At 50.5% G+C, this 21,606-nt stretch overlaps 1 protein-coding gene and 1 long non-coding RNA gene across 12 annotated transcripts; one reads left to right on the forward strand and one right to left on the reverse strand.

Annotated features, from left to right (window-relative positions):
• The first annotated feature begins 1,104 nt into the window (after nt 1-1,104).
• On the forward strand, nt 1,105-17,002 carry ADCK2 (aarF domain containing kinase 2). Of its 10 annotated transcripts, none has more exons than XM_032483504.1 (9): nt 1,108-2,944; nt 4,267-4,413; nt 7,118-7,246; nt 8,238-8,333; nt 8,492-8,653; nt 10,246-10,497; nt 11,876-12,004; nt 12,927-12,980; nt 16,565-17,002. In XM_032483504.1, the coding sequence occupies exons 1-9, from the start codon at nt 2,012-2,014 to the stop codon at nt 16,703-16,705; spliced, it is 2,043 nt and encodes a 680-aa protein (XP_032339395.1). In that variant the 5' UTR covers nt 1,108-2,011; the 3' UTR covers nt 16,706-17,002. The 10 variants fall into 10 exon arrangements, 9 of the variants coding, with proteins under 9 accessions (XP_014415367.2, XP_032339398.1, XP_032339399.1 ...); XM_032483505.1 differs by having other exon boundaries at nt 8,492-8,600; nt 10,229-10,497; XR_004321304.1 differs by lacking the exons at nt 12,927-12,980; nt 16,565-17,002 and adding an exon at nt 10,760-10,921 and having other exon boundaries at nt 1,105-2,944.
• On the reverse strand, nt 7,208-21,581 carry LOC116664825. 2 transcript variants are annotated; one of them, XR_004321306.1, is made up of 3 exons: nt 21,452-21,581; nt 18,451-18,649; nt 7,208-7,321 (listed from the first exon to the last, which is right to left on the reverse strand). It is a non-coding gene; the product is annotated as an uncharacterized LOC116664825 (long non-coding RNA). The 2 variants fall into 2 exon arrangements; XR_004321305.1 differs by lacking the exon at nt 7,208-7,321 and adding an exon at nt 13,511-13,642 and having other exon boundaries at nt 21,452-21,580.
• Nucleotides 21,582-21,606: the final 25 nt, after the last annotated feature.

Here is a 21,606-nt window from a genome sequence, read left to right on the forward strand (position 1 = left end):
GATTGTTAGTCAACAGTGCAGGAGGAGCCATTTCTGTCTCTATAGACAGCCTGTTTCAGGTGCTCCTTAGGCTGTGAGTGGCAGTCACACTTCCAGCAGCAGAGGTGGCCCACATCCTAGTTTCTGTCCCAAGGCCCCTTCCACTTGTGAGGCCCACAGACCCACCCCTGGCAGACTTCTGTGGAAGCCTGGAACCCACGTGGAGATACAGGGTTGTATACATGGAGGTGACTGTGGAACCGCAGCTCATAAACCCCAAAGAGCAGAGCAGAGGACCACCAGGCCTTCCCTGGCTGTGTTGGCTGATTTCCAAGCTCTGTTCCACTCCCTCGTGCTCTCTGAAGTTTTCTGACCTTCCTTTGGTTCTTCAAGGTTAAGCAAACTCCCCAAAAACTTCACACAAAAGTCCATATTATTGGGGGCTTTATTCTTTTCTGCGGCAGAACACCCTCCCACCCCCGCCGTCCCTTCCCCTCCCCAGCCGCCTCCATCCTATCCGTTCTCCCCATTCTCCATTGCTTCCATGGCTCTTACCACACTTTGCATTGCATAGTACGTGCCCCCTGTGGGGTCTGCCTCATTAATGCAGAGCCTGTAAGGTCAGGATGTGTGTCTCTATGTCCCCAGGACCCATCACGATACATATTATTTAGCCTTGATAAATATTAGATTGAGTTTAAGAGATACTTACTGGGCTTAATAAGTATTGATTGAATGACTGATCATGGTCCTTCTGGAGCCACTCCCCAAGGTCCGAACGCATTCCCCAAATCAGTGCAGCCAGGGACTCCTGCCGTCCAAGGACAACACCCCCACCCCACCCCTCCCACCACCCACCCCGTCCTGCTCAGCTGAAAACCAGACGTGTGTTGAGGAACTGGCTTTCAATTTACCCAGCGTTTCCGCGGTCTGAGGAAGGAAAGCTAAAGGTGTCTATGGAGAGACAGATACCTTAGGGGCGAGAAGGGCCGTGGAGGACGCTGGCCTTCTGGGTGAACGACCCGAGGGCTGGGTGAGCCTCTGCGGGCGTCCGAGCAGCGTCTGCTTTAAGGGGCGGTCCCGGAGTCGGCGGGCGGGCGGTCCCGGAAGACGCGGGCAGCGCGGCCTCCTTGCCCGGATCCCCGGCCGTCGGCGTCCGAATTCCCGACCCTCCGCGCCCGGATCTGCGGTCCACGGCGCCCCGATCCCCGACCCTCCGCGCCGCGATCCCCGGCTCTCCGCGTCCATATCCCCGACCCTCTGCACGCAGATCACGGGGCACTCCGCGCCCTGACCCTCCTTCCCCGCCCTTGGCGCCGGGGCCTCCCACCGCCCTTGGGGTCTCGGCCCTCTGCATCCCTCATCCCCAACCGGCTCCCCTACCCCTAATCCGTGCGCCTGTCCTCAGCCGTGCGCACTACCCCCAACCCCCGCTCCAGGCCTAAACCCCTTGCCCTGTCTGGTTCTTCCTCACGCCCAGCCAGGCGCTCGGCGCCGCCGGCCTCTGCACTTTCCCCTCCACCCGACCCCTGCGCGGCGCCTCCCCGCTCCAGCCCTCGGTGGGTGCCCTGCCACCCCGCGATCTCGCGCCGACTCGCGTGCGCGGTCACCCTGTGGCCGCCTGGCTCTGACTCAGCCCGCGCGGCCACCTCGCGCAGGTCACGTCCTGTCCTGGGCCTGGCCTGGCCCCTCCTGCTCCCAGTTCTGAAAGCCCTCGGGCCTTAGGCCCAGACAAGGTACCTGGAAAGGAGTGGGGACTGATGGGCCCGGCCCCTCCTGCTGGCGGAGGCGGGGCAAGGCTGTGGGCCCGGAGGTGGGGGGGGCCCTGCACGGGCAGGACCGGGAGCAGGACGGGGCTTAGACTGCACGCGGAAGAAGAGGTCTGAGCGTCGCCTACCTTACAATTACCCATTTTAAGTGAAATATTCAACTGGAGCCCTGGACTCATGTCAGCCCTGCGAAAAGAATGACCATAGATGGATGCTCCTTAAGTCAAGGGCAGGCAACCTAGGCCGTGGACCTCTGGGAGAGGATGGTGATCCCCTGGCGCTTCTCTGTCAGGGTCTGCTTGTCTCACCTAAGGAGTTTTGAGCTCAGAAAGGAACTCGGCCTTCTGAGACTCTCTGGCTGCTCTCACAAGGCTAGACTCTGTTGGCTTCTGCTTGGCACTTTGCCCAAACTCATCTCAGCCTATGAGGACGTTGGTGACAAGGTCCCTGAGAACCTGTGTCGGCAAAGGGCTAGGTGGAGTGACCTGGCTGAAAATGTGCCACTGGAGAGAGTCCCCCAGGAGGGGCGGCTAGACTGCCTCCTTCTGCACTTGCGTGTCTGGCTTAGGGCTGGCGCTCTCTTGGTGAAATTCTTTCCCCTCCTTCTACTCTACCCCCTCACTTACCTGGCTCCCAGTGTCTCCAGCCTCTGGCTCCACCTGCTTTTGAAAGCCACTGAGACCTCAGGCCCAACGTACATCAAACTGGGCCAGTGGGCCAGCACCCGGCGAGATCTCTTCTCGGAGGCTTTCTGTGCCCAGTTCTCCAAGCTGCATGTCCAGGTGACTCCCCATGCTTGGACTCACACTGAAGACTTCCTACGGGAGGCATTTGGGGAGGACTGGGGGCGGGTCCTCTGCTTTGAGAAGCAGGAACCTGTGGGCTCAGGCTGTGTGGCCCAAGTGTACAAAGCACGTGCCAATCCTGCCTTCCTGGAGAATGACAGCATCCAGAGACTTGCCAAGGCCTCCAGACTGCAGCCTTCTTCGGAAGCTGGGGCAGTCCGGGAACTGAGAGAGCACCTTGGACATCTGGGGAAGGTGTGGGGGCCTCAAGGAAGTCTTGCTGACCAGTCATTTCTAGAAAGGCTGCTCTTCCCTAAAGCTGACCTGGTTGGATCGAATGCAGTCTTGTCCCAGGCTTCAGGGCCCACCCACGGACCTGAGTCAGATCACCTCATCCCAGTGGCGGTGAAAGTAAGTGCTCTGATGTTTTCAGCCAGGCCCTTCCCATCTCTAAAATCTCACTGACTCCACAGAGCTGCCTAGATCAGGAACCCCACCCTGCCTTTGCAAATCACCCCACATTGCCTTCCATTGATGTCTATTAGCTTGACCATTATCTGAGTGCCTGTGGTGTGCAAGTTGTTTGATTTCTTGGCTGGAGGGAGAGGCGGTACGAATGGTTTGAAAAAGGAAAAGGAAGAGGGCTTGGAGTTTACTGCCTCTGAGGGTGGAGGACCCACCATCCAGCTGACCTCCTACTCGGGGATCAGGATAAATCCGAGACAGACTAGGTTAGGTGTGCTGGGGTGAGCCCAAGAGGGCGGAGTTCATTTTACAGAAGTGGCTCCCTTCGCTCTTCATTTCCGGTCACCCCTTCCTGGGCTCCATCAGAATTCTCAGACACAAGAGGCAAACACCTCAGAGCTCTCTTACCTGCTGGGGGTAAAAACCCTCCTCAGGGCGACTCACTTCAGACCTACTGAATCATCTTTCCAAGGGAGGAGCCTGGGCCTGGCTTTTTATAAATGCTGCAAGGGATTCACATGATCAGGCATGTTTGGGAGACACTGAACTAAAAAGGAGTGGATGCCTGCTGTATACCAGGAAATGGGCCTGTCATGCCAGATGCAACATTTAATCTTTATTAGATGCCTGAAGTAAGCATGCTTTTCTTACACTTCATTCTCCAGTTTATTGCTAAAAGGATTTGAGGTGGAGGTAGGGCTATTGTCTGCATGTTTTAAACAGGAGGCTGACAGAGGTTGTGCAGCTTGGCCAGTTTCCTGTAGGAAATGAGTTACAGAACTGGAGCCTGAAACCAGAGCTCTCCATCCCACCTCAGGAGTTCTGTGCCTCTAGAGCAGTATTTTCCAGGCTTTAGACTACCTGACTCAGCTACCTGACGTACTCGGTCAAATGCAGATTCCCAGCCCCGCTCCCAGCCAGTCTGATTCAGCCGGTCTTGGAGGAGGCCTGGGAGTCCACATTTTCACCAAGCAACCCATGGTGACTTCTATGCTTGCTAATCAGTGGCTTGGGAGCCACTGATCTAAACTTACCGTATTTGGAAGGAAAAGCCCACCTATTCTTCCCAGAGAAGCTGAGTGCAGTGCAGGGGCGCTGCCTTCACATCTCCTCAGGGGAGGCAGGAGTATCCTGGGTGTTGGGACCGCTTGCCCTTTGCTTGATGAGAAGCTGGCTGACTCTCCACTGACAGGGGGACCCAGCTCTGCTGGGTGAGTGTGCCCTCCTGGCTGAGCCATCCCCTGTCTCGCCGTTCCTCTTCTTGGCAGGTGTTGCATCCTGGCCTGCTTGCTCAGGTGCAGATGGACCTGCTGCTGATGAAGATGGGCAGCCGGGTCCTTGCCCTTTTGCCAGGAGTCAAGTGGCTCAGTTTACCTGAGATTGTGGAGGAATTTGAGAAGCTCATGGTCCAACAGGTGAATTCTCCTTCCCTCTGTTGTAAATAGTACACAGTTTTTTGCCATTAGCAGTTGCTTAGCAAATGCTGAATGGATGAGTATTTTCCCAGTGTGTCATGGCTAATATAGTGTGTTAGTCAGGGTAGGTAAGGCTACCTGATAGAACAAAGAACATCTAAATCCTCATGACTTAATCTAACAGGGTTATTTCTTGCTTACATGAAAGTTCCATGCAGGTGAACTGAGGGAGAGAGTGGGAGCTTCACTCCATAGTTATTCAGGGACCCGATTTCCTTCCAAGTTTGTCATCTGGGGTCAGTGTGGAATGGGGAGAAAGACCAGGGAGGGTCATGTAAGAGATTCTGTGGCCAGTCTGGGAAGTGATGAACATCCCTTCTTTCCAGTCTACAAAGTCAGAGCTTTAATTACAAGCACCCAGTGTGACTACAAGGGAGCTTGGGGAATGCAGTCTTCCTTAGTGCCTGGGAGGAAAAGGAAATGAGTCTGGTGGAACATGTAGTATTATCTGTGCCCTAGTCAATGGATGAATTCTTCTCCTGGAGGAGAAGAATGATTAGCAAAGTCACACACTGTGCCTTTGTTTTGCTTTGATTCCAGGGCTGAATGCATAGACAAGGACCTCCTCCATGTCTGGGACCCCTGAGACACTTGTTTGAGTAGCCAGACTTGGTAAATCCGCTGGAAGTGGTCAGGGCTCCAAGCAGGCGTCTGTGCTGGCTTCCTGTGGTGGCACAGAATTGACAAGCTTTCAGAAGCAATGTGCCAAGTCTTCATTTATGTCATCTGATTTAGGGTTTTAAGTCCCAGGGATGCGTTCTGATGTTTAGAAAGCTTTGCTTTATGCTATGGAGTTGTATAGTTTCAGTAATGAAAGAAAACTAAAACAAAGAAAAATAGCTTCTATTCCAACACCCATCTTGGCATTAATTACTCTCAGTTCTGCCACCCACCTGAGCTTCGGTTCCCCTTCTAGAAGTCTGATAGACATCGTGCGATCCCATCACTTCAAGCTTGAGTCTCTCTATCTCACCCCATTTTGCCTCAAAAATGAACTCTTCCTACCAGCTGGAGGTCTCGTAGTCCCATCATGTTCTCAGGCTTGAAACCTTAAGAGTCTGAGTGTGTGTTGAGGGGTGTATGTTCATTTACAAATGCATGCGACATTTATTAAGAACTCTACTAGAAGTTGGTGAGAAAACAAGAGATTTTCTGGTCCTCGAGGAATACATAGCAGGAGGAGGAGGGCATGACATTAAATACTTGCAGAAAAAGTGTGATCAGAGTTACAATAGGAGACTCCACAGTTTTAGTTGGGTTCAGTTGGGGCTCAAGAGAGAAGTGGTCATTCCACCCTGAGGGTCAAGACTCCCTGGGCTTGAGCTGAGTCCTGAAAGGGGAGTGTTTGCAGTTGGGTGAAACGGGGGAAGAACATTCCAGTCATGCGGAGTAAAGAAGGGAAATGAGAAGGAGAGGTGACCGGCAGGCTGGGATGTCCAGCACTCTGCTGGTTGGGTGAAGGCAAAGTTTTGGGCAGTGGAGGAAGGAGGAAGCATCACAAGAGATGGACCTGGAGAGAGGAGCAGGGCCAAACCATGACCCACCTTGGCTGTCATCCTAACGAACAAAGACTCCATCCTGCAGGTAGTAGGCGAGGCCCAGCAGGTGGACTGGAGAGCAGGAAGATAGGGGACAGGGAGCCCAACTAAGACAGCTCTGTTAGGGTTCAGGTGACTGGTTTCGAGTCACCTTAGGAAGAGCAGTGGGAAGGAAAAGGGGCACAGATCTGAGAGCTGTTAGGGCTGCAGAGTTGATGGCGCTGAGTCTCCCGTGGGTGTGGAGGGAAGGGGAGAAGGAGTAATCTGCAGTGACTCGCAGGGGAATGGGAGGGGGCGAAGGTACATTCATTTAGACATCGAGTTTAAGAGTCTCTGGGCTTCCCCAGGGCGACGTCCAGATGTACTTGGATATCTAAGTCCAGAGACTGGAAGAGGGGTGTGGACAGGAGATCAGGTTCTGGCATCAGGAGGTGCTACTGAGGACACGAGGGGTGGGGAGAGGTAGCTGGTGAAGGTCTGGAGCTGAGTGAGCTCAGCATCCAGGGGCACACGGAGGAGGAAGGACAGGGGACCAGACCGAGGAGGAACGGTTGGAGAGGTGGCAGAAGGACCGGGGAGAGTGAAAAGCAGGCGCCAACGGAAGATCTGTTTGGGAAGAATGGGGTCACCAACAGCACCAGTCCCAGGGGCCCAGAGAGCTAACAAGGATAAAAACAGGGCTGCTGGGGAGTTCAGGGAGAGCGGCGTCAGTGTAGCTGAGTGATGGACATGGACCTCGCCAGAGGCACGGAGCTGGAGGGCAGGCTGGTGGAGGGAGGGGGGCTGCAGGGAGGTGGAGGGAGGCAACCAAGCTAAACCCCTGAGAGATGGGGAAGGGGTCCATCAGCCAGTGTGAAGGGGTGAGGGGCAGCAAAAGAATAATGGAGGAGCAGTGAAGCCCAGTTCACATTGGGGGTCGGGACTTCTGGGACAGTCCTCAGCCACAGAATGCCTTCCCCTCCCTCTGAGTTTCCTGGTAGTTTTGCAGGAGAAGTAGGGGGAAGGCAGGTGGATCTTGTGGCTTGCTAGCTCTTGGGGGCTTCAGATTTGCTGTCCCTGGGCCCAGGCTACCCTCTCCCTCATCTCTTCTCTCCATTTCCCTGTAGATCGACCTGCGTTACGAAGCTCGGAATCTAGAACACTTCCAGTGCAACTTCCTAAATGTGAATTCTGTCAAATTCCCCACCCCTCTGCGTCCCTTTGTCACCAGGGATGTCTTGGTGGAAACATATGAAGTAAGAGTAAGAGCTTCCCTGGCCGCGCCTTTTACTCACAGCCAGGCCATCTCCGCTCCGCAGGAAGGCTCGAGTCTACAAAGACAAAAGCCAAGAGAGCATGTGATTACTGTCTGTAAAATGGAGAGGAGTTTGGATGTGGCATGAGGGTGAAAGGTAGTGTAGTGAGTTGGCTGAGAGCCTGGCCCGGGCCTCAGACTATCTGGATTTGAACATCTCCTCTGCCCTTGCATTTGCTGGGTGACCTCAGTTCCCTCCTATATAACAGTGGCAACCGTTCCTGCCTCTTAGGGTTGTCCCAGGGGTCAATGACACATGGAATGCAGAATGCCCTCCGCAGGGTGTGCCCAGAGAAATTGCTCAACAGTATTTCTGTCCTGGCCTTAGCTGTCTCCTGGTCCAGCCTCCTTTGTAGAGATAATGAGATCCAGAGGAGTGACCTGAATGACTCACTGTTACTAGCTGTGTGACCTCGAGCAACTTACTTAAACTCTCTGGGCTTTAGTTCTTTTATTTCCTCATTAGGGATAACAAGAGCTATCTCAATAGGCTGCTTTGACAATTAAATAACAACCTAGAGGAAATGCTTGACTACTTCCCCTTTCTTCTCTCTTCCTTTTCTTTTTCCTCTCCATTTTCCTGCTGAGGGTCACAGACCTCATTCATGTTCCTCTTGGCAGATTCTTGACCAGAAATAAGCTCTCCCTGACATGATAGCATCTTTTCCCTGTGGGTGGCCGTCAATAGGTTTCCTCCCTAATAAACCTATGGGATTTGTTTTCTTTTGAGAAGTACTGTAGAAGGGGAATGTCAATGAGTTAAAGTTAACTAATGGGTTACAGATTCACAGGGGTGCTAAGAAAGGAAAACCTCATTGGGTCACTTCCCAGTCAGCAGGCGGGTAGCGCTGATGTGTCCTGCGGGGCTGAGGAGCCTGGGCAGTCGTGGGCTGTGCAGGGTAAAGCTGTCCTTTCTCTGATCTTCCTCAAAGGAGAGTGTGCCTGTGTCCAGTTACCAGCAAGCAGGGATTCCCATCGACGTGAAGAGGAAGATAGCGCAGCTGGGGATCAACATGCTCCTGAAGATGGTGAGCTCATGCCCAGGGGAGGGTGCTCAGCCCAGCCTGCGGGGGAACTGTGTGTGCAGAGAGGGCGGGGATGCTGTGCGGCTAGGCAGCTGCTGCCGGGTCAAGAGGGATCATCTCTAGAGATAGCCGAGCTGACCCGTATGTCCATCCTTCTACAGCTGTTGAGCACTTTCTCAGTGCCAGGCGCTCTGTCACCGAGTGAGGTGCCTTGGGAAGATTGGGCAAGGAGCCACATGTGTGGTCAGAGAGTTGGAGGGAAGAAACGAGGTAACCGAGGTGGATCTGTGAGGGCTGAGGCAGGTGGCAAACGTGAGGCAGAGGTGAGAACGGGTCCTCCAAGCAGGATGGTGGTGTGGTGCAAGCACACAGCACGGGAGGCTGTAAGCCAGGTGCTCGGGCAGAGGAGCCCAGGGTGAGGGAGGAGTGGTGGCTGAGCAGCCCTGACTTCACCTCCAGCCCCGGGGCCCATGGGTGTTGAGGGTCAGCAGCCCCCATCCAAGGGGCTCCTAGAGAAGTGGGATTGTTTTGGGAGAGCTGGGTTTCCACTGTCAGTCCAGTGGAAGCTCAGTGGGGAGAGGACTTTGCCCCAGTAAAGAGGGCTCTGAGGGGCACTGTGGGGAGGGTACAGGGGGGAGTAGCCAGGGGAGAAGCAGCCCCGAGGAGTGGGGAGATCATGGGAGGCTTCAGCTCGTGGGCTCAAGGATGGGGGGAAAAACCAAGGGCTTAGCTGACAGCCAGGTTGCCAGGAGATTCTGTCCCAGGGTCAGGGGTCAGCCAGCCTTTGGTGACCATGTCCTGCAGGTGTGCAGGCCTGGCTTCCTCAGTTCCCAGGATTTTCACCAGGGTAACAGCCTCCCTCACCTCCAGCAGAACCAGGATAGGGACGAGGAAGGTCTCCCTGTGATATGCTGCCATGTTAGCCACGAGGGATGGGGTCTTTAGCCTGCATCCAGTAGCACGAGGGGCCCTGTGTCGGCCGGGAGGAGTCCCCCAAGAGCCTCTCCAAGCAGTGGCTGTTCCGTGCCTCTGCCCTGGGTCTCTCCTTCTCCGTATAGAAGGTTTGCTGGTGGTTTCTCTGACCACTGAGATCACCTTTCACAGGAGGCAGATTCCTGTTTCAGAAATCCCAGTCCCTGGGGATTTCTTTCTTGTTCAGCAGGTTCAAAGCCATTTCTCCCAGGCTACCTAATTCCATGTGCCAGTATGGCTGTCAGAATCACAGTTAGACTTCAGTATGTGTACAGATGGAGATAATGGAGGCAAAGTCCAATTCTTATGAAATATTTTTAAAGAAAGGAAGTTCTATGAATTTTAAGAACTGAGAGATTTGGGGAAAATCTTTAGACAATGAATAATTATTTTTAATTTGAATATTAATTGTTCAAATCATAGTTAAAAATAAGTCTTTTGTTTTTGGGGGGTAAATAGGTTTATTTACTTATTTGTCTTTTTTTTTAATTTTTAAATTTTATTTATTTGGGGGCAGATAATTAGGTTTATTTATTTATTTATTTATTTATTTATTTTTAGGGGAGGTATTAGGGATTGAATCCAGGACTTCGTGCATGCTAAGCATGTACTCTACCACTGAGCTATACCCTTTTCCCCCAAAATAAATCTTTTAAAATGCAGTTTGGTCTTTGATTTTCATGTTCCCCTATGATCTTTTAATACTCTTTACTTTGAAAATAACTTTTCTTTTGAAAACATCAACCTGGCATGTTCCTGTACAAATTCTGAACTGATGGTATCAAGCATCGTGGCTTTTCTTTTGAGAAGAAATGTACACCTCTCTGCCTTATAATTGATCACCGGGAACTCGCTGTCATCCTGGAAGCTTTTCTGCGTGTGGCCTGGTGGTGATGGGTGGGTGAGGCTGACTTAGCCTGGAATAGCACTGATCTCTTCCCAGATTTTTGTGGACAATTTCGTCCATGCGGACCTTCACCCTGGGAACATCCTGGTCCAGGGCGCAGATGGCCTTCCCAACAGTCAGGAGGCGCGGCTGCAGCAGGTGGATGTCTGTGACGCGCTGGCGGTGGCTGTGACACCTGCCCGGTGCCCGCTGCGCCTGGTTCTGCTGGACGCCGGCATCGTGGCGGAGCTGCGGGCCGCCGACCTGAGGAACTTCCGGGCCGTCTTCATGGCCGTGGCAATGGGGCAGGTAAGACCCACTAGGCCCTCGGGATCTGAGGCCGAATTTTTTTAGGCTCTTGGGAACCACAAGGCTCCTCAGCATTTGTCATTCTTGTAAATGCCTGCATTTGCCAAGGGTTCTCCTGATGGAAATGGGAGGAGCAGAGTGAGGGGGACGGAGAGAGGAGGAAGAGGGGCAGAGGAAAGAAGCCACTTGAGGGCTAGTCAGAATGGGCTCGTTCCAAGCAGCTTGTGGTTTGGGACGATGGGAAGAAACGCCTCCTTTCCAGATGCTGTTGTGCTGGTGGTTTCTCTTCCTTCTTCAGTAAGTGTCCAGTCGGGCCCTGGGAACGCTAGCTTCTTGCCTGAATGTCGGCCGCCCTGGTCTGGGCTGTTTGCTGCAGGAAGCTGGGGCTGGTGAGAAGCAGCGGCACAGGGAACTTGTTCTCCAGGTGCTGGAAGACATGCGGGGATCTGGGGCAGGGGCGGGGTGAGGGCGCGAATGGTTTTAACCCTGCACCCCGTGGCTCTGAGGGGCTCCAGTGGTTGAGAATTATTATGTTGCAAAAGGGGTTCAGCAAAGCCTCTACTGAGTCAACCTAAAGTGCCACATCAAGGATGACAGTGAATTCTCCAGCAAGAAAGACCCTAGGAAAGAGAGAGCGTGGAGGGGAAGGCAAAATTCAGGGGAATCCCTGCTTAGGGGGCAAACCAGAGGCTTGAGCCAGAGTGAGTCTGAAAGTGTTCCCTGGGTCAAGGTTAAACATCAAGGTGCAGTGGTGGGGGGGTGCTCCTCTGCACAGGTTTGGGCAAAGGAGGAAGGTCACAGCTGAGGAGGAAGAGCTAGGCTTCTGGGCCATGCTGCAGGAGGTAAAAGGCATTAGCGATGAGGGTGGGTGTTTGGGGAGACCGTAGTGGCTTTGATCAGGGGCATGGGGTGGAGGAGGAGCGAGAAGGCTGGGGCACAGATGCGGGGTCAGCTGTGAGCAGGGAATTCTGCTCAGGCAGGAAGACAGCCAACGAGGAGAGTCTAGCTTGGCGGCAGGACCTGGTGGCTCGTGCCAGGCTGGTTGGTCAGCAGTGCCATGTGGAGTGTGAGCAGCAGGGCCCTGGCTTTGCCGCTGGGCCTCTGTGGTCTTGGAAGCAAAGCAGACAGTGCAGCTCCTTCCCCTGACTGTGCTAAGCCCAGGTGGGGCCTCACCGACCAAGAGAGGCTTCCAAAGACCCTGGTCAGTTACCAGGTATTTGGGGGTTGGGGTGGGGGTAGAGTTAAAAAAGGATGGATGGCCAAAAGCAGGATGGTAGAAGAATTAGCATGGAAACAGCAGGATATGAAGAAGTTTGGGCAGAGCATCTAGTTTTATGCCCTCTTGACTCTGCTGAGTTTTTTCCTTTGCATCTCCCAGGGCCAAAGAGTGGCGGAGCTCATCCTGCATCACGCCCGGGCCAGCGAGTGCAAGGATGTGGAGGGATTCAAGGCCGAGATGGCCAGGCTGGTGACCCAGGCCAGGAAGGATACCATCACCCTGGAAAAGGTGAGCTGGCCACTTGAGGGCCAGGGGCCTTGGGGTGTTGGCTGACCTTGCCCTTGGACAGAGCAAACCCGAGGTCTAAGAAAGACCTCTTCACGGGGAGAGACTCGAGGTGGGTTGAGTTTTAAGGCAGATAAAGAAGAAACCTTTTCCTCTGCCTCACAAATTTTCCAGGTGTGAGGAGGCCCACTGAGATCCCTGGTTCTCAAGAGTGGCTCCTTGACCAGGCTCTCCCAGGTGGCTGCTGGGCTGGTGACATTTGTAGTGGGGCAACCGCTCCCTGACTGGGGTGTAGGTGTTCTGCTGCTTCATCTACATGGAGCTCAGCTGAGCAAGGGGGGGTGGAGTGGGGAGGGAGGAATGAGGCCCCTGAGCAGACAAGGGACATACCCAAAGTTCACGTCCTTTATTTAGATCTGAACCAGAGCCCGCTTTGTATTCTACACACAGTTCTGACAAACCTGACTTTTCTTCCCAAACTCATTCCCAAGTCCACAGTAGCAGGAGCAAGTCAGAACAAGAGGTGGCCCACTGGCAGTGAGGCGTGGCCGCTGGCCCCCTGGCACTACTCATCTTATTTATTCAAATGTGATTTTTGTGGGTGCTGGGAGCGCTGGGGGAGAAGCCTCAAGGCTGATCCTTCTGAAGGGGGTCTTTGAACTCAGTTGTGAGATGGGAGATGGGCTTCTGGGCATGCAGTCCTTTCTGGGATTTGTCAGGCAGTCCGTTTCCCACTCACTGGCTGTGTGTGTGTGTGTGTGTGTGTGTGTGTGTGTCTCTGTGTGTGTGTGTCTGTGTGCGTGTGTCTGTGTGTGTGTGTGTGTCTCTGTGTGTGCGTGTGTCTGAGAGCACATATGGGACAGGGGCCTGCAAGGGAGAGAAGTGGGTCCGGGGGCTCTGCCGTCATCTTTATTCTGTTTTCCAGCTTCAAGTTTCCAGCCTTCTCTCGAATGTCTTTAAGTTACTGATGACTCACAAGGTGAGGCCCCAGGCGGAGAAGGACGCTGTGCTCCAGGCAGGCTGGAGGGGAGGTGTCGGGGGAAGGCTGGTGGCTTGAGGGTGGTGACAGGTACTTCTCTGTAAGAGATCTCATTTTTGAAAACATTCTGCACACCGATCTGTTTGGTGAAGAGTGCAGTTTCTATTTCCTGACGGGTATGGCAGGGTCCTTCCTTGGTCACACTGTTAGTCTGTGTACCAGCAGTCTTTGCAGTCTAAGTACCTGTGACACTTAACTGTAGAAAAATGTATTTGCAAACGTAAAAACAGTCCAACTCAGGCTCTTCATGCCTTTTCCCTCCTCAGTTCACATTAATGATGCTTGGTATTAACGTCCTGGGTGCCATGAAGCCCTGGGGTCACTGGCGGCCCAAGGGCAGGTACCTCCTATCTGGGTGTGTTCAGGCCCCAGAGGGACTGTCTTGGCCTCTGCCTCCTGCCCCAGGCCCTTGGAGGGAGGTGGCCTCAAGGTTCTTCACCTTGGCCTTTGCCTTGGCTCTGTGTCCTTGTGATGGAATGTGGTGTTGGGCCACTTTTCAAAATAAAGCTGCTTAGCCAAGCGTATAAGGTGTTGAGGGTGGGGAAGGGAAGAGTCTCATCTGAAGATGGCCTTTCCTCTCACCTCTCTTGAGGTTCTGCAATCTGATAAGGAAACACTGTGTGAAAAAGGCAGCCATCTGGTAAGGATCATAACAGAATCAAGAGTCAGAAAGTTGTCTGGTCCAGGCCTTCCTCCCACAGAAGGTGCAAAAGGAGGCAGGGCGGTCCACTTGTCAGGTCAGGCCCGGGGGAAGCCGGGATGTGACATGTCACCAGTGCTCTCAGTCCAGTGCTCTTTCTTCTGCTTCAAAACTACTGCTTGGGTCAAAGCAGGCACACAGACTAAGGGACCCCCAAGCATGCTGTGGACTCAGGACGGTAAGAGGGCGATAGCTAGCACGTGTGGGAAGCTGCCGCCTGGGACCTCATTTAAATCTCAGGAACAGCTCCCCGGGGCAGGTCTGATCTCTGCTGTATCCTCCCCACAGGGAGACTGGGCACAGAAAGGCCAAGTCACTCCCTTAGTCCCCCCGACTGTGCCCGAGGGAGCCCAGGTCTGCACCCCTGTCTCTCTGACTCCAGGGCTGGCTGTGTTGGCAGGGTTTTTGGTGAAAAACTTTATGCTTTCCAAAGCTTTTCCCAAGTTCTATTTTTAAAAAATGACTTAAATATCACTTTAGGTTGGGGAAAGCGTTCCTCATTGCTAGGAAGGTTGGCTTGGAGAGAACACACACTCCTGCATGGGACGTGGAGCAGAGGCTGAGCTCACACCCAGCTCTGAGCTGCCCAAGCATCTCCAAGCCCACAGGGCACCATGAGGGCCATATGAGGCCGTGACAACAGTAGCTGTGTGCCACAAGCTCCCTCTACGCACCCTGAGGCACCTAGTTTAGCTGTGTAACATCTATTAGTATCCGAGTTAATCCCCAGAAGATTACTCAAGGCCAGCACCAAGCAACTCGCCCACGGCTACCCGGCCCCAGTCACAGTGCCTGACTCAGTGGCCGCAGCCTGACCACACAGCCCCGGCTCCCAGCTGTTCTCTGGCCTCCTGTGCTCTCATCGGCACACAGCCTTCCTTACACACTGCGTGGGACACAGAGTTACACGAGCACTTAAACGTTTGCTGTTGTCATTGTGATTCCCAGGACGGGAGAGCAGAGAGAGCGCCCACTACAGTTACTGTATTCAAGGACTCCACTGGGCACTTAATTTAACATAATTTTTTAAAAAGTTTAACTATGGTTAAAAAAATATATAAAATTTACCCCTACCCATCCCCACACAGTTCAGTAGTGTTGACCACATTCACATTGTTGTGTAACAGATCTCTAGATCTCTAGAACTTTCTCATTTTGCAGAATTAAAACTCTGTACCCTCTGAACAACAGCTCCCCATTTCTCTCTCCCCCCAGCCCCTGGCAGCCAGCATCCTACTTTCTGTTTCCATGATTTTGATGACTCTAGATTTCCCATATAAGTAGAATCGTATGGAATTTGTCGTTCTGTGACTGGCTTATTTCACGCAACATAATGTTCTTGAGGTTCATCTGTGTTGTAGCAGGTGGCAGGGTTTCTTTCTTTTTAAAGACAAAATCATATTCACACATATATGTATATATACACACACCATATTTTCTTTATTCGTTTGTCCTTTGATGGACATTTGGGCCACCTCTACCTCTTGGCTACCATGAACAATGCTGCAATGAACACAGGTGTGCAAATATCTCTTTGAGATCCTGCTTTCAATTTTTTTGGATATTTACCTGGAAGTGGGATTGCTAGGTTATATGGTTCTTTAAAAAATTGAGCTATAGTTGATTTACATGTAGTATTTTTTTAGTTTTTGAGGACGCACCATACTGTTTTCCATAGCACTCACTTTTACATTCCCACCATCACTGTACTTAGTTCCCGGCTCTTCACACAGTCACCAAAGCTTGTTTTTTCTGTTGTTTTTTTTTTTTAATGGCCGTCCTAATGGGAGTGAGGTGATACCTCATTGTCATTTTCACTGCAGTTTTCTAATGATTAGTGATGTTCAGCACCTTTTCATGTGTTCTTTGGCCATTTCTATATCTTCTTTGGAGAATGTCTATCCAAATGGCACTTAATTGTTAAATAAAACATTTGACAGAAACATAGAGGTAGAAATAATATGACAAACACTGAAGAACTCAACACTCAGCTTAAGAATGAAAGCATAGTGTCAAAGCTCCGGGTCCCCCACCCTGCACACAGCCTGTGTGGGTCCTCTGTCCACCCTCTGTCCATCCTTCACGTCCTGGCTGGAAGTGCCCGAGCCACCCACAACATGCTGCTTTCTCCTAATCAGCCTATCTGACCCCCGCAGACAACTTCAGGCTTTAACCAAGATAAATATACTTTACTTTTAGCAAAGTCGATTTCCTCCATTTTCTGACCTTTAGTCCGCCTGAAAACAGATTCTTGTTCTTCTAGGTTTAAATCTTGGCTCTACTCTTCCTCACCCAGAGGCTTTGAGCAAGTCACTTAACCACCCTTAGTCTTATCCTCCTTATCTACTGAATGGGGATAATGAGAGTACTTCTGAGGATTAATTGGGTAATCCAATGTAAATTGTTATTACGATTAACCTGGCTCCAAAGGGAAAGGAACTCTGCTGTATTTGAGCAAAGCCGTTTGTGCCTGGTCTCAAAAAGGCTCCTGTGGATTTTGAAGAATGACCCTCATTCAGATTTACAGTTTCTGGTGCAGCTGTGAAATATTCATGTTAGTATTTTTAAGTCATTCACACACACCTTCCTGGAAAAGAGTTGTACATACTGTATCCCCAGATTTTTCCTTAATAATTTCTAGTAGGTGGGAGGTTGGGTGAGTAGATGAGATGGTGGGGAAAATGGGTAGGAAAAGGATGTTAGGTAGATGGTAAAAATCACATGGCAGGTACGTGAGGCCGAGGGGGGACACTAACTAACATGGTTACCCGGACACTCTGTGTATCAGTGGGCCTCAGAAAGAAACACTGTTTTTCTGTTTCAGGTAAAGCTTGAGAGCAACTTTGCCTCAATCGTGTTTGCCATCATGGTGTTGGAGGGGCTTGGCCGCTCACTGGACCCTAAACTGGACATTCTGGAGGCAGCAAAGCCCTTCCTTCTGAAAGGACCCATGACCCCCCGCTGACTGCAGCAGTGGGTGCGGGCGGGCTTCATCTCAGAACCGGAAGCCACTCCCAACAGTCTCTCCTGTGGTAGCTTGAACATTTTAAAACTGGGATGTGTGGAAGGTCTGCCACTGCTTTTCACTCTGAGTGGTTTCAGGGGTCTGTTTTCAAAGCTCTGGGTTGTTTGGGGAAGTAAAGGGAAAGAAGGGTCCTGTCCATTCAGTCGTAGAAGCTGGGCGTGGCAGCAGGGAGACTCTGTTTCAGGGGAAATGTTCTCTGGTGGAGGACGAATAAACTTAGTTATTTTGTTTTCTGGTTTTTCTCTCTTCTCTTCTTGACCCTGTATATTCCCAGATCAAGTAGGTCCTATTGGTCTTTTCCAGACTCAGATATTTAGGTTAGAAAATGTCACAGGATCCTATAGACCCGTGGTTTCCAAGTGTTTTTGATAATATACCCTACTGGCTAAAAGTTGAATATGTTTATATGTATGTGCACAAATATAATTTATTTATAAATTTTATGCAGGGGCTACCATCACTAGCAGATCTCTGGTCGCACAACCTACACTTACGGAAAGTTACACTGTGTCTCAAATTATCTTCTTGATAATTTAAAATATTTTTTGCCAACCTCTTACTAAATTCTATTATAAGGTAAAAGGAAGAAGACAACAATGATTAATGTGACAAACTAGAGGCAGGAACAGAATCAGCTCTGCCATTTTTCTTAAAGTTCTCCTCGGCTCACATATTAGCATTCAGACGGTGTTTTCTCTTAGCAGTGTTCAGGCCCTTGTCCATCTGCCCAGGGATTAATTTTAGTTAATATTAGGATATGGATAATATAATCAATACATCCTTTTAACCAGGACTTGAAGTCCACAGCAGCACCCGGTGACACTCCAGCAGCGAATGAAAGAGTGGCAGCCACTTTCTGGCCCTCTGCACTGGGCCCACCCTGGACTGTTCTCTCAAAGCTGATCTGACACGTGGCTGGCGCGCATGGACCGAGTGTTCCAGGCTTAGCTTATAGGGTGGATATTAGCAAAGCTTAATTTCTTATTTAAAAAAAATTTTTTTAGAGATTTTGCGGGGGGGTGTAATTAGGTTTATTTATTTTTTTAATGGAAGTACTGGGGATTGAGCCTAGCAGGCACTACCACTGAACTATACCCTCCTCCTTAATTTCTTATTTTTGGAAAATATTTTCTCCTGCATCGCAGTGGATTCTCTTGCTCATTTTGGAGACCACTGCTGCAGACAGTGAGTGCAAAGTTGAGCCTTCCTTCTCTCTGAAATACCTGCTGTGACCACTCGACTAGATTCTTCCATTCTTTCCTTCTTAAAGATAAAGTTCATTTTTGTCTTTTAGGGAGCAAGTAAGATTTAGTTAGACAGATTCTTTTGGTGCAGTTTTTTTCAGAGGGGTGAAGATGTTATTTTTACTTACCAAGTCTTGAGGGGAGGGCATTTGAGTCAGGCAGTGAGGGGCTGGGGGCTCCAGGTAGCACCGGGGTAGCTCCCTCCTCATGAGCATGCCACCCAGACATTTGGCCCCTTGTGCCAAATGCACGTACACTTACACTGTGGGGCAAGAGAGGGGCACAAACACAGCAGGTGTCTCCCTAAGCAAACACCAGCACCACTGAGGCTTTCTTTAAAGCCAGTGGATTCCATCAAGCCATTGTGACATGCATTAATTATCTACCACTGCATACAAACTACCCCCAAATGTAGCAGTTTAATACAACTATGCTTATTACCTCACAGCCTGCCGGTCAGAGATCTGAGTGAAGCTCAGCCGGGTCCTCTGCTCAGGGTCCTGCACAGGCTGCAGGCATCCTGGGGCTCCGCTGGGGTGGGTCTGATGCCAAGCTCACTCATGTAGTTCCTTGTGGGCTGCTGGACCGAGGGTCTCAGTTCCTCAGGAGCCATCATAGCATAACAGCAAATGAACACAGGCTGGAATGAAGAGAAGAATAACAGAGGTCACTTGCTGATTTTTAAAATAAGTATCTTAAAAATACAAAACTTGACTTATAAATTCATCTTCTTGAGGAGAAGAGGCTACTTTCTTGGGTGTACGTGGATAAAGTGGCAGCATGGCATCTCCCTGAAGGGAGGTCAAAGCTCAATTCTTCTAAAGCAGAAAGTACAAGGTTCATTTCTGTGTTACTAAAACCACTGGAAAGATGAGTTCTTTCCATCTTTCAACAGGGAAAGGGAGATCAAGCAAGACTTTAAAAGTATGAAATTAAATAAACATCAAGTTGTGTGAACAAGCTTTTTTCCCCCTCAACTCCCTGCTTTGTTTTCTGTTCCCAGCTATGGGATAGATTCTTGATTTGGGGTTAGATCCTGTATGTTAGGCCATTTAGAGTCTGTCCTCACAGTTTGTTAAAATTTGACTGGGAATTTGATTTGCACATCAAGGCTGAGAGCTCAATGTCAGGGCTTGGTGTCCTTTCCCTCACCCCCTAAAATGCATCCATTCGAATAGAGTGCTTATCTGAGAACCAAAAAGAGGGCCATCATGCAACCTGCAAAAGGCAGTCAAGGATATTTGCCTTTGGAGTTTTATTTTAATTATTAATTAATTTATTAAAATTTTAGTGGAGGTACTGGGGATTGAACCCAGGACCTCGTGCTAAGCACACACTCTACCACCGAGCCTCTCCTCCCCCTGCTGCCTGCCCCCACCCCAGGGAGTTTTTAGAGCATGTTAACAAAACAAATATGTGTCACTGTCACATGTTCGAAATAGTTGACTGGGACCATAAACTTTTTATAATAAAAAATCAGAGTTTATTATGCAAAATGTTAAAGCTAAGGACCCCACAAATGGTCTATAGAGCAATATTGCTTTAAATACAAGCTGGCAGGCATTAATGTTAAAACATTCTGTTTTGTAATTCAGCAAAAAAGATGGGGAGGGTGAATGAATTTTAGTTTACCTGAATAGATTTTGCTACCAGGAAAGGAAGGTATAACAAAGAATAAAAATTTCCTGAGTACATGCTGTGGGCCAGGTACTCTCTTAAAAGGCTAATGAAGGGCACTGACGCTTGGAGAAGTAAAGTAACTTGTCCAAATTCGTAAAGCTAATAATTGGCAGAGCTGATGATTGTCAATCATCAGAATCTCAAGTTTTATGCTTTTTGTTTAAGCTGCGCCTTTTTCCCTTTCTTTCTTCCTTTCTTTCCTCTTTTTTTCTTTCTTTCTTTTTCTCTTTCTTTCCTTTCTCTTTCTCTCTCTTCTTGTGACCTTGGAATCACAGCATTGTTCTTTACTGGGAGCAAGGCAGGCAGCTGTATAATATGGGCAGCCAGCTTTCTTAGGAAAGATGGAAAACCCTGCCCTCCCAATTCATAAAATTTATCTCTTAGTGGTTTGTATATGTCACTAGGAAGGGTAAGTGGTGAATGGTAGGCCAGAGAAAGCCACACTATTGCATATCAATTGGAAAGTCAACTTGCACCCAGAAAATAGTAAATTCTTTTATTTATATACATAGAAGTTAGCAGGGCAGGAGAAGGGGCAGTGAAGGGGGGAGTCCTCCCGTGCCAGAGGGTCAATCAATATGCTGTTCAGAAGGGCATGGGAGGGGAGGATACAGTTCAGTGGTGGAGTGCATGCCTAGCATGCACGAGGTCCTGGATTCAATCCCCAGTACCTCCATTAAAGATAAATAAATAAACAAATGAACCTAATTGTCTCCCTGTGCCAAACAAAACAAAACAAAAATAGCACACAAAAAATTAAATAAAATGTGTATGTATTAAAAAAAAAAAAAAAGAGAAGGGCATGAGGGCAGCTCAATAATCATAGCTTTATGAAGCCTATCTCCAGGGAGAGAGGTTTCTAGTTACAGGGCACACGGAGGCCCATATCTTGCCATAGAAGGAGTTACATTCAATGCACTCAAATCTCTAAATTCATTTCTCTCCGTAAGTTTCCTGTTTTTCATGCTTATGACTCAGTGTGAAGTCTTCAGTGCTTGGCTGGTGATCCATTTCAAATCGAAATCTCCAAGGCTGGCAGGTTAAGCTCGTAATTTAATAAAACCTGGAAGTTCTTAGGAACACTACAACCCGTAAGTAGGAACCCTGAGAATTCAGGGGGTGGAGGGGGGAGTCCAGAGAAGCTTGGAGTTCTTCCAGGATTTACTACAAGGCAATATTAAGAGACAAAAGCCAAGAAAGCCAAGAACCCAGGGTTAGCTCAGGATTAAGGAATTAGGTGTACTGCATAAACCGGGGGCCTGCTAACATGCAGATTCCTTGGCCCTACTTGAGACTTAGAATATCTGGGGTCGGGCTCCTCAGGGGATTCTGATACCACCAGCCCCTGTACTGATCGTTGGGAACTACTGGCTGAGGCTTGGTAATCAAGTTCAAGTTTGTAGAACAACAGTATAACAAATGAAGGCTTTAAAGAAACCCTTGTGAGCCTTTGCAGGAGAGAAGAGCCCAAAGGACTAGCTTCGGGAAGAACTACTGCTTCTGAAAGGATTTGGCAGCCTAAGAGGGTCTGGAAGGGCGGTTAATTCTGGAAAAGCAGGCAGTGGGGGGTGGGCCCAGGTTGGGTAACACCGTCTAGATCAGTAAGGACGAACAAGCTCAGATTCAGTGTTAAATGTTGACTTTCCTTTTCGCAACAAAGAAGAGCTCCGTAAGCGGAGCGCCGAGGTGCCGCACGCCCACCCCGGGGCCTAGCGCGTGGCGCCACCCAGCCGAGCTCGCCAGGGCGGTCTACACCGTTCACCTTTCAGAGGCGCCTCCTGGCCGTCAAAGCCAAGGCGCGTTGCGTCCCTCCTAGTGGTCCCGGCGGCCCTCACCGGAGGGAAGGGATTGCGATGCTCCGCCCCACTCCGCACGTCACCCTCCGGGAGATGGGCGCGGCCCCGCCGCTGACGTCAC

This window comes from Camelus ferus, chromosome 7, assembly GCF_009834535.1.
Source record: "Camelus ferus isolate YT-003-E chromosome 7, BCGSAC_Cfer_1.0, whole genome shotgun sequence".
NCBI classification, from domain to species: Eukaryota; Metazoa; Chordata; class Mammalia; order Artiodactyla; family Camelidae; genus Camelus; species Camelus ferus.

Excerpts from the sequence above, each read along its gene's own strand:
- ADCK2 (XM_032483504.1), top strand. The coding sequence starts at position 2,012 with ATGGTGATCCCCTGGCGCTTCTCTGTCAGGGTCTGCTTGTCTCACCTA. Across the intron at positions 4,414-7,117 it reads AGAAGCTCATGGTCCAACAG|ATCGACCTGCGTTACGAAGC; the intron begins GTGAATTCTCCT and ends ATTTCCCTGTAG. Across the intron at positions 7,247-8,237 it reads TCTTGGTGGAAACATATGAA|GAGAGTGTGCCTGTGTCCAG; the intron begins GTAAGAGTAAGA and ends TCTTCCTCAAAG.